At 38.5% G+C, this 11,741-nt stretch overlaps 1 protein-coding gene across 1 annotated transcript in view; it reads left to right on the top strand.

Annotated features, from left to right (window-relative positions):
- The first annotated feature begins 685 nt into the window (after nucleotides 1-685).
- Nucleotides 686-11,741, top strand: part of stk11 (serine/threonine kinase 11) — an 18,216-nt gene continuing 7,160 nt past the window's right edge. Inside the window, exons 1-9 of the mRNA XM_086171929.1 lie at nucleotides 686-867; nucleotides 1,667-2,624; nucleotides 7,135-7,218; nucleotides 7,449-7,538; nucleotides 7,783-7,915; nucleotides 8,303-8,439; nucleotides 8,735-8,862; nucleotides 10,324-10,381; nucleotides 10,477-10,670. Of these exons, the coding sequence (XP_086028055.1) occupies nucleotides 2,341-2,624; nucleotides 7,135-7,218; nucleotides 7,449-7,538; nucleotides 7,783-7,915; nucleotides 8,303-8,439; nucleotides 8,735-8,862; nucleotides 10,324-10,381; nucleotides 10,477-10,670 (1,108 nt within the window). The 5' untranslated portion in view covers nucleotides 686-867; nucleotides 1,667-2,340. The remainder of the gene's footprint in view (nucleotides 868-1,666; nucleotides 2,625-7,134; nucleotides 7,219-7,448; nucleotides 7,539-7,782; nucleotides 7,916-8,302; nucleotides 8,440-8,734; nucleotides 8,863-10,323; nucleotides 10,382-10,476; nucleotides 10,671-11,741) is intronic.

Here is an 11,741-nt window from a genome sequence, read left to right as displayed (position 1 = left end):
ACTGGATACTGATAGTTGAGTTAGCCAGTTTTATACAGCCAGTGGCGTGGAGGATGACAGATCAGTGAAATTGGACCTTCCCTTTGCCATTCCCCAGGGGGCTTACACAGGATAATTATAACTCTGAAATCCCAGCTAAGCAAGTCACTGGTATTGGCCACAGCATCAAGAAGAAGCAGCAAGTCCTATTACAAGGTCAAGGAAAGCATTGATGTGGCATGATTATGGTTCGGAGCACAAGTCCAACACGTATTTGATCTTTTGAATTTAAAGCGGCCCGTTGCATTTTAAACAGTTGGATGATGTCGACCATTGTTTTGTCTGACCTAAATCTTTAGCGTTAACAGAACAAAAGCCGCAAATCCTCACTCGTGAAAAGATAAACTCGGGGAATGATCGGCATTTTGTGCAGACATGCTGAAAAGTATTTCACGTAGATTAAAATAAGGAAGTACTGTCAGGTTGTTTTTTTTTATCTCCACGCATACGAAAGTTCAGGGACTGTTCAGAATGAGTGTGAGAGGGTAAAGGTAAAGAGGTAAAATTAAAAAAAAAAAAACAAACGTTCATTTCAACTTTTTTTTTTCTATTTTATGAAAGTAGTTTTAAATAACTGACTAGTTAATTATGGCTTCTTGGTCTTGCCTTAAGTGGAGGAAACTTTGATTTGACGCATTAACGTAAGGGCTGTCAGTGCGAGCAAGGGGAGGTAAACAAGATGGCGACAACCTGAGTGGCCAGAGTAGCGTGAAGAGTCCGAAGGTTTAATTGCTATTCATATTGAACCAACTAACACGTTTCCTGCACAGAGGACGGACCTTGTGATTAAATAAACCTACGACGGGCATCAAATTGACGTGGATCAAGGTGAGATTCGAATTAGGTAGCTCATTGACAAGCAAGCTTCCAATTTACATTGGAATCTCAGCGGCTTGCTAGCCAACGCAACCCCGGTTAGCTTGCCTTAGCTGTATGTACATGAATGGTTTGTTTGGTGCCGGGTAGACGCTCCAGATATCGGAGCCGACGTGGGGTCTGCTAATGTTATTTTCACTGCCCATACATTTTTACATTGCACAAATTGACAATGCTCTCATCAATATTTCACACGCATCAGTTTTGAAATGAGTTAGAAAGTTGGCTGACGCCAGCCAGAGTTGGCTAACAGGAGCTGCATGTCACCGTTAGCTGTAGTTGTGTGACGACGTTTCACTTATTCGGCACTGTTGTGCGGTTTCCGTATTACAACATTAAATTGGGGATTGCATTTTTCTGAGCAATCGTAGAGCTGAATTGCACTGTTTATCAAATCTGGTAAAACAAAGTAACATTTAAGGAAAAGTTAGTGTTGTAAACTATTCATAGCAAGCTAGTTCATTCAACCAGGCATGCTATGTGCGCGATTGAGCTAGCCAACACTTTGCACCGGGGCAAATTCATTGTCAACAGTACCCCACGACTCCTTGTATAATGCTACACGAGCACTAAAATATACCATATCCCTTTCTTAGCTAATGCAACGCTAGCGGGAGATCCAATCGGGTTAAGCGGTCGTCCGTTGATGCCATGATGAGATTGTTTACCAAAGACGGTCAACTTGGTTTAGCTGCGAGCGAAAGGCATGTGTGTATTTTTTTATTAATGTTCCAATGGCCCTTGTTTCCAGGCACCAGGCATTGAGAATTTCGGTGGCATGGAGGACACTTGAGGACGGGTGGACACATTGGATGGCTCAGTTGACCTCCAGAAGCCGGGCTGATACTGCTGCATGCATTGGCTGTAGATATATGCTTGGAACCAATCCAGCTGTACAAACTTATGTTTCAAGGCAGACTGTGCCATGCAGCATGGATCTTTGACAGAAATGCTGTGCTGCATGGCCCTGTACCAGGACTGTTTTCCCCTACCTTTGGCTGAATGGTATTGAATTCACATTGAGGTGACCTCCACTTAAAGAAAGAAGAGCAAGACACATGTTTTTTGTTGTCCCCCCTACCCCCTTTTTTCCCCAAAAAGAACTGTTACAAACACAGTACAACATGTACATTGTAAAACACTAACCCAGCACTGGACCCAACATGTTTCTCACCTCTGCAGCTCTAGGTGCCCTAATGTTTACGAATTGGGTTTGATCCCCACCTCCTCATTCAAGTCTCAGGCCTGATTATTCCCTTTCCCATGTTCAGTATTTTGTATTTTATTAGCATTACATCTTGTAGAAAAAAAACCTATAAAAGGGCCAAGAGGTTGCCAGTGGATTACTCGCCAGCTGCAGTTGAAGTAGTTTGCAGGTATTTTTTCGCACAGGAGGCTTAAACTGTGGGTGCTGAGCGATCAGCCATGAGCACTGGGGAGATGCATCATCTGGACTATTTGAATGAAAATGAACTGATGGAGATGGATACATTCATTCACCGCATTGACTCTACAGAGGTGATATACCAGCCACGGAGGAAGAGGGCAAAATTGATAGGAAAGTACTTGATGGGCGATCTGCTAGGGGAGGGATCTTATGGCAAAGTCAAAGAGATGCTGGACTCAGAAACCCTTTGTCGCAGGGCTGTCAAGATACTAAAGAAGAAGAAGCTGAGGAGGATTCCAAATGGAGAAGCCAATGTGAAAAAGTGAGTGCATTTCTTTGACCTGTTTTTTTTTTTTTTTTGGCTTTTTCGCCATCTAGCTGAAAAGTTTGTATTATTGCAGTTTATGGTACAGTAACTAGCTTAATCAGTGGTCTGCGTTATTACTAGTTGTCATGGCGGTGATCCCAGCAATCTGTTAATATTAATGTTTGTCAAAAATCTAGTCCTTCTATAGTCATAATTATAGTTCCCCTACAGAAATGCACAGCAATTATTGAGACCACTGTAAATATACTGCTGGATCTCAGCCTCTGTACTAAATGGGTAACAAGAACTGTATTGTCATTTAGTGTGTTACAAGTCTTTCAAGGATATGTAAAACATAAACCTTTCTTGATTAAAAGGGATGTTGATACAGCACACAGGTAACTCTAGAAGGTAATGGGGTTGATAGCAGCTCCAAAAAAGTTAATAACTTAATGGGTTCTGCATTTTATAACTTTAAGTTTCAATTATACCACCTTGGTGCGCACTATTCTAACCTGCTGTACTATTCATGTGGAGATGCAGTTCTTGCAGTCACTGAGTTATATTCACTCACCAAAATATTTAATTATCAAAGAAGGTAATTAATTTTCTGCACAAAAAATCATGTTTACAATGTAACAAATTTTGTCTTACCTGAGCATTCAAAATTTCTTTAAGTTAAGTTATGGTATTGTTCTTTTTTGCTTGCTCCACTTATTACCACAGTTGATTGTCCACTAAATCAGAACAATGCAAATGGTTAAATCTTAATAGTTGGGTTACCAAAGTGATAGTTTAGAGTTGTTTAAAGTTTGTAGGCCTTTTTCTAGTTTCTTCACCAGCTCTTCTTTCACTTTCTAAAGCAAATTCCACCCCTAAAAGTAATTCATTTGAGGATTTTTTTAATGGAAAAAAAATACGATAAGTAGTAGATAAATAATAATTCATTCACCTTGAATAGACCCAAATGTGATGTGACAGTATGTGGGCTGCACAAAGTAAAGATCATCATGCACCACTGGATTATTGTGAGTTTTATCATTTGATAACCACGTTTTCAGCCAGGTATCTATACAACAGAAATGTGTATAAAGTAAATAAGGGTATGTGAATTAGCATCATCTTATTGCAGTAGGACTACCATGTATTTCAAGCTTGGGCTACTTTAAAATAGATCTATTTTTTTAACCTGTAGCACTTAAGAAAACTAGTTGAAATTAGGAAATTAAAGGAACTTGTAAAATGGATATCAAAGAAAAGGTTCAATTTCTCTACCACATTTCTTCATAACATGGTTTATTGTTTGTACAAAAATTCAATTATTGTAACACAAATATTACTATCTTTGCAAAAGCAACTTGTTAAATGGATAATGTATTTACTATGCACTGTTAGAGTGGCACATGTACTGTATATACCTCATCATTCCGCTAAATGTATGGGTTGTCCTATTGTACCTTCCTGAAAATTTTCATACAAAAAAGCAGACAAACAGTTTTTTAGTAGCATCCCTCAGGACATATCAAGATGCCATAATATAGTTATACTTTTGGAATCATTTCTAAAGCTGTCAGAACCACCTTATACCATTTAAGTTCTTGTCATCTTTATCTCCTCCTCTTCTGTTGTATTGCACAGTGGTTCAGCTGTCATGTCTGTGTATTCAAAGATTCTTGCTCCAATTCCTAAAGCGCATCAGAGGTATTTAATCACTGCCGTTCATTAAATATTACTGCAGCCTTTCTTTGTGGCTTGTGCTAATAAAAGAAGCACTAAAGAGCTGTCAGTTCACACAGTAAGAAAGGCAGTCTTCAACATGGTTTGTTCTTAGGTGGCACTAGAAGAACAATCAAAAGCCTATGTTGACAGCTTAGTAAATTTAATTTTGTTTGTGTTCTAATGGCTAATTGTTTTGAGTAATCATATCATACTGACAAATGTAAACATTTATAATGCAGTTTTGCATGTTAAATTCCTTATGTCCCTCAGGAATTGTCATCCCCATATGTTCACACATATATGTACTTTGACTTGTAAATATTCTCCATAATGCACACCCTGTAGTACAATTAATACATGTTTGTGACATGTAACGAGTGTTGATTGGTGCCAAAAGAAAGAGGCACAGAAACCACTAGTACTGTTTCATCCAATGTGTTGTTTTGTAATCGCTCACAGTGTCAACAAAAACACTCATGAACTTATCTGTGTGACATTACCAGGGCAGGAAAGATAAGCCAGCTCTTGAGGCTCCCTTGGAACAGGTTTGAGCCTTGAGCAGTTGTCATTTGTCATGCCGGAGGCCTTATGTTTCCTAGCCTGTGGAACCTAGCCCCTTGAGCCTGTCAAGACCTGTGCGTGTGGATGCCATAGTAGCCCCCGGTGTCCCCATTCAGCTGCTATTTAGACTTCCTGTCTGCCAAACACTTCCTGCTTGCACAGGGTTGCCATAGGGATGGGCTTGGTCATACTGGTATTGAGCTAGCGATTCCACTTTGGTTTCTATGACAACGCCACAGGCCCACCATGCCCTTGCTTGGACAGATAGCATACATGGTACATGGTCATACATACATAGGGTAAACAAGGTACAGCTGTTGATGTTACTGTTAAAGTATGTTAAGTAAAGTAGTTTCTAGATCACAGATGAATTAGTTAATTTATTTATCTTTTTTTATACCATTGGGGTTCTGCAGCCTAGGGGCCTTGAGCACAAGGTCCATCAGTACATATTTTAGCTCAGACTGCAGATGAACTGCAGCAGTTACTTTGCCTGAGGTGGAGGCTTTGACTCTGTCTTGTGATGTTTTATGGGAACAGACAGTGATACAAATCCAGTTAGGTTTATTTCATTTATAACATTCGTATTGCACTTGCTTCTTAGCAGTTTGGTAGGGATCATGCCCATGTGCCTTACCCTACTTTAATTCTAGCTCTTTATTTTAGGACTGCATGACAAAATGTTGCATTTGTACTCAATGACACAGCAATATACCGTATTTCTGTGTGCATTCCTGTGAGAGGCTAAGTGGCCGTACATTCACAGCAAAGAACAAGTGAATCTTGAGATAATGCAGGACAGACTTGATATTTTTGATATGGCAGGAGAGCAGAAGATTCATGAGTACTGTAACCCATGAGAAGCTCCCCAAGGCACAGACACTGTCCATGCAGTTACTTTTGACTTATTGTTGTATATACATACATCTTAGCAAAATATATCATTTGTAGCTTAGCTGTTATTTTGCACAAATATTATTGATACAATGATACAGGAAAAGCACTTATGTCGCTCTGCTAATTTGTACCTTTAAACCCCATACTGGCAGCTTAGTGGCAAGGCGGTTAGCGGTTCTGCCTCAAGGCGAGAAGGTACCTGGTTGGATTCTGACATGAGGCCTTTCTATGTAGAGTTTGCATGTGCTACCTGTGTCTTTGTGGGTTTGCTCTTGGTTCTCTTGTTTCCCCCCCACAGTCCAAAAACATTTAGTAGGTTAACTGGAGATCCTGCCTTTTGAATGAGGGAGTGAGTGGTTGTGTCTACATGTTGCCCTGTGGTCACCTGGTGGCCTCCTCTAGGCCCACTATGACCCTTACTGCAAGATAAGCAGTATATATGATCAATGAATTATAACCCCCCCACCCCCCCCCCCACCCCATATTTGGACCAGCAATTGTTTCAGATAATGTCTAGAAATGTTTCCATGTCGTTTTGTACTTTTAAGTTTCTTTTTAACTTGATCAAAATGAGAGTTTTCACTGCTTTCAGAGCTACCACAGAAAGGTTACTCTTCAGTTTTTACTGATGGTGATTATTCCAAACTGTTCTCTTCTCGGCATGAAAAGAATTGTCACTATCTATCCTCATAATTTAACTGGTCCAAATGATTACAGCCACAAGTTTACTCTTATTCCTTTTTTTCCTATTTTTTTTTAAAGAAGCCCTCTCACATGTATCCATTGTCTTTAGTTTGTACATCAATTAAGATATTTCCCTTTTCCAAAGATCAAATCAAAATATGGTTAATAGATCTGATCTGTATCTCCACACAGGTTAAAATTCTTCATTTGCCTGGAGGGGGACTGATTAGGTTGGGGTTGCATCAAGATATGTTCCACCTGTTCAGTTATGGCAGTATTACTTTGCAATGTAGTGATTTTTTTTATTGTATTTGGGCCCTGTTTTATCTCTCTTGTTTGATAATTTTCAGGTTATACTTTTATGTAAATGAATATTTCTTGACTTGTAAAAAGATTTGGAAAATTGAATGGCACCAAATAGTTGAGAAGACATTTCATAGAGTATATGAACATTTAATCATTAACAACATGAACACTTTCTTCAAGGTGTTTGTAGAAGTTATGGAGATGTTGGTAAGATGTGAATTGACCCAGAATCTGGTAGTGAATGTCAATGCTATTACAAGCTTGTGGGTACTTCAACCAGTTAAATTAAAATTCAACATAAAAGTATGTATACAGTCTTAAATTCATAGGTTCATTTTGTCTTTGTCTGACTTTATAGGGAGATTCAGCTGCTAAGAAGACTCCAACACAAGAATGTGATTCAGTTGGTGGATGTTCTCTATAATGAAGAGAAGCAAAAAATATATCCTTTTGCCTCTCTAGTGTACGGTAAATAAATTCTACAAGCTTTACTTTTAAAGGTTTTTTCACCCTCTCCATGGTTCTGTGTTGTTTGTATGCATGCTATAATGTATGGAAAAAAAATTGAAATTATAGCATATGATTTTTTCTTTTCATGTCAGTATGTTCAGTTATTGTTAGCTTGAAAATGCTCTTGATTGAAATTGCAAGTTGCCTTAACAACTCATCTACGTATATGGTGATGGAATATTGTGTTTGTGGGATGCAAGAAATGCTGGATAGTGTTCCTGAGAAACGGTTTCCAGTATTTCAAGCTCACGGGTAAGTCTCACTCCTCCTTTTCCCTTGTTGACTGTCTTGCTGCTATATTTAGTAAGATCCTTTCTGCAGCTATAGCTCCTGTCGGACTGTTTCACTGGCCATAGATTGTGCAAATGTCTAATCATTGTAGCAGCTAAATTGCAGTCATTCAGTTGTAATCTGAAAAGAGTGATTGTTTGATGTTGTTGTGCACTTTTGCTTGTTAACATATAGAGTAATTTAGTTTTCATTTGATCAAATCCAGGTACTTTTGCCAACTCTTAGATGGCCTTGAATATTTGCACAGCCAGGGAATAGTTCACAAAGATATTAAACCAGGGAATCTGCTGCTGACCACAGATGGAGCACTTAAAATCTCTGACCTGGGAGTAGCAGAGGTGAGCAAAAAAGATGATGTTCTATATCAATGTTTTTGAATACCACCCACTATAAAACCGATAAATCAAACGCATCTGTTTTTACTCACACAGTCATACCATAAAGAAGATAATCTTGAATTATAGTAGAAGCGCTCATATTAACTCCTACATTGTGGCATTCAATAATGCAACCCTTAATTTGATATAGACGCCTGCAACCTTTTTTTTTTTTTTTTTTCAAATTTACAACAAATTTTTAAAAAATGATTTATATTTTGATCACAGTAACCTTAAAGCGTGCGTGCGTGCGTGCGTGCGTGCGTGCGTGTGTATGTGTGCGTCAATTTTGGGGGTATTTATATGTAGCGTATACATTTTGAGCCTTCTTTAATCATTGTTCTTCAGGCCCTGCACCCGTTTGCAGAGGATGACACATGTCGCACCAGTCAAGGCTCTCCAGCGTTTCAGCCCCCAGAGATTGCCAATGGACTGGACACGTTTTCAGGGTTTAAAGTGGATATTTGGTCCGCTGGAGTAACACTGTGAGTTGTCAAATGATCAATTTAAATCTCATCCAAAATGAACTTTGAGTAATACCCTAAGTTCCTGAAATATTTCCTTTCCTTTCCAATTGCTAGTAAAAATAGGACATGGTCATTATTTCCTTCCTTCCCAAATAGGATATGAGCAGAGCAGCAGCATGAAAAGAATTAGACAGTTGTTGATGAAAATGCACAGCAATTATTTCACAAACAAACATAATGATCACAGGCTGTAAGAAAATTTCCAAATAAGACACCCATGATATATTTTTGGCTTATGTTTCATTCCAATCAGATACAACATTACAACAAGTCTTTATCCGTTTGAGGGGGACAACATCTATAAGCTATTTGAGAACATTGGGAAAGGAGACTACACTATTCCCGAGGAGTGTGGACCCCTCCTTTCGGACTTGCTACGAGGTTAGTGTTTATTGCACAATGATACTGCGTCATCACTCTGTTTGCGTCACAGAGGTTCATTAAACTGGTAAATCCAAAGTTTATTGTCATGCATTTGGTTGATGTATCTCTGCCACAATTCAAAATGACCACATTGAGCCATTATGCTTGGTCATAAAATTATTATAGATAGATAAAATTATGAAAACCTAATTTCTCTTTAATTTTGTGCATGCCCAGTAGATGGAGCCATGATATCTAAAGTCTCTATGGCCCCTGAGCATTGGAAACAACCTCCTAACAGTAGAAATCCCTTCAGCTGTTGACGTAGCTCTGTGATCTGGAGCCAACTGCAGAATATTAAGTACTTTATAGTGAGACATCACTTTTCTGTAGCATAGTACTGCAGTGTTTCTCTCCCTTGTTACATAAAGAATGAAAAGTTTAATCAGCTCTACTGCAACGGGAAACAAACTGCCCCTACAGTGCCAAAATAATGTTGCCAGTATTCTGTATGTATATATATGAATAATATTTTTGAGAGATGTAATGTTTAAATAGGATAGTGGCCCTTTCTCCACCTGTGTCCTTTCTCTTTTTATGGAAACTTCCAATCATGATTACTTTAAATTGGGAGAAATCACATTCAACATTTGAAATAACCTGAGGTGGTCTCTAAATATGTTCTGAATTGGTGGTGTTGTTTCAGTTGAATTGAATGTCTAAGCCCGAACAGGGAACAAAAAAATGGTATATTCTGAAGCAGTTAGAGCTCATCAGGCTTCCATCCCCCATTTTGTATGAGTGTGTGACGTCTGTGTGTGATGACGCAGCACCTGAGAGATAGTCCATAATTACATGGTCTAAAATAAGCCGAGCAGCCCCAGCACTACTATCAGCACTATGCATGCTTCCTTTCTCTGCCGACTCGGAAACAATTACATTATTAGGTCCGGATCAGCACTACATCCCTGCTGCTTTATCATGCTGACATTCTGCTTTTCCCATAGGCTCTGTCCACATTTTGATAATTAAGGGGCAAAATCTTCAGTTCTTGCGCTTCCTTCTTGACAGCCCTTAAACCCTTAAAAGTCCAACCCTTCTCTATTGCTCATTTGGCTGATTGTAACTGTTTGAATATTTGCCCTTCGTTGTTCAAAATGACATGCAGAATTGATGCATCAGTGACATTCAGGGGAAAATGATTCCATTTTAAAGTAGGTAATTTGATCATTTGTCTGAGTAAAATAAGAAATAGACTGTTCAATGCATAGTGTTTTTTTTTGTATGTATTTTGGCAAATTTTGTGTTTTTTTTTTTTTTTTTTTTAAATTTATTAATTTTATTATTTATTTTTTTTTGGTGTTAGGTGAAATATATGCACTGCAGGGGATCTGAAAGAGTTGCGATGAAATGAGACATAAGTGTAGAACATTTTCAAACTAACAATGACAACAATTGAAACTAACAATGTTTTCCCAGGAATGCTTGAGTACGATCCTGCGAAACGATTTTCTATACAAAACATAAGACAACACAAGTAAGTGATGACTGTTGTGTTTTTTATTGGTTTTCTCAAAGGTACACAATACCATAAATCCAAGGTACTTAATACCCATTTTCTACCCTACCCAGCTGGGTGCGGAAGAAACACCCTCCATCTGAGCTCCCTGTACCCATCCCTGCTAGCGCAGAGAGCAGGGACCCTTGGCGGAGTATGACAGTAGTCCCCTACTTGGAGGATCTCCACGGCTACACTGAGGAGGATGATGACGAACTCTATGACGGAGAGGATGAGATTATATACACTCAGGACTTCACAGTGCCAGGTTGGTTTGAGTGCAGAAAATCCTTTCTTTGTGCTCCATTATCAGTTATCAATGCAAGAGGACCAATATATGAATCCTACACAACTCAAATTTTCACATCTGATAAAATCCTGGAAAAGAAAGACATATTTTTAACATTAAATTGTTGCCTGAATTGTCAGTATTCTTATGTGTCTATAATATTTTACTATTGTCAATATTTAAGTAAACAACATTTCAACATATCACATCCCCTGATACTGAGCATTTATGAACTTTTTCTTAACTCAGGTGTTTGGGGACATGTTTTTTTGATTGTTCCTCTACTTGAATGGAAAAAGAAGGTTCTCTTTATTACATGTCATGGTTTCCTGGTGAACATGGTCATGTAAATGGCAACTTCTAGGCATGCAGAAATAATGGAGAAGGTCATGGGAAGTTTCTTTCAAAATAATTGTATTTGAAAATGATTTACGCTTTGTTACAATGGACTTCAACATGAAAGAGTACAGAAAAGCAGAGAGAAGGCACTGCTCACGGAGAGGGATCTCATTCCTTGATGTGGAAGTGTAAGAAAATGTCTTTATCTCACTGCAATTTGGAGAAAATAAAATGAATGTGAGCCTAAATCTAAACAGCTCAAACATTCAATGCAGGTGTAAGATGGATCGTGTGTATCACCTGTTACTTTTTGAAACAGATCAGTGACATTGCAGTTATATTTGACCAAAACTAGGGCTTAGTTTAAAATTAATACTTTACCCTTGAAATGGAAATTTAAGTCATTATGTACTCACCGCAAAGCTGACTCCCAAACAACCAAAGTGAATGATGACCAATTTTCCAACTCAATAAGAAATATAATTCCTTCATATTGATCATCTGCCTTGATCCGAGTCTCTTGAAGCCCAATATGTGAACTGGTGTAAAAAATCAGCAATTTAACCACATTTTTTGAAATGCTCTGTGTATTTTCCCATGCTAACCAACTTTTAACTGCTTCAACTTCTGCATGCTGATCATGTGTCAACCTCAATGCCCGGGGGCCAAATCCAACCCAGCACCTTATTTCCTGTTTCCCACAGGAGCAAT

Source organism: Fistularia commersonii, chromosome 25 (genome assembly GCF_037954325.1).
Source record: "Fistularia commersonii isolate RoL2024-O1a breed Wild chromosome 25, RoL_Fcom_v1.0, whole genome shotgun sequence".
Lineage (NCBI taxonomy): Eukaryota > Metazoa > Chordata > Actinopteri > Syngnathiformes > Fistulariidae > Fistularia > Fistularia commersonii.
Note: the sequence above shows the minus strand (reverse complement) of the source record. Positions and strands in the feature narration are given on the sequence as shown.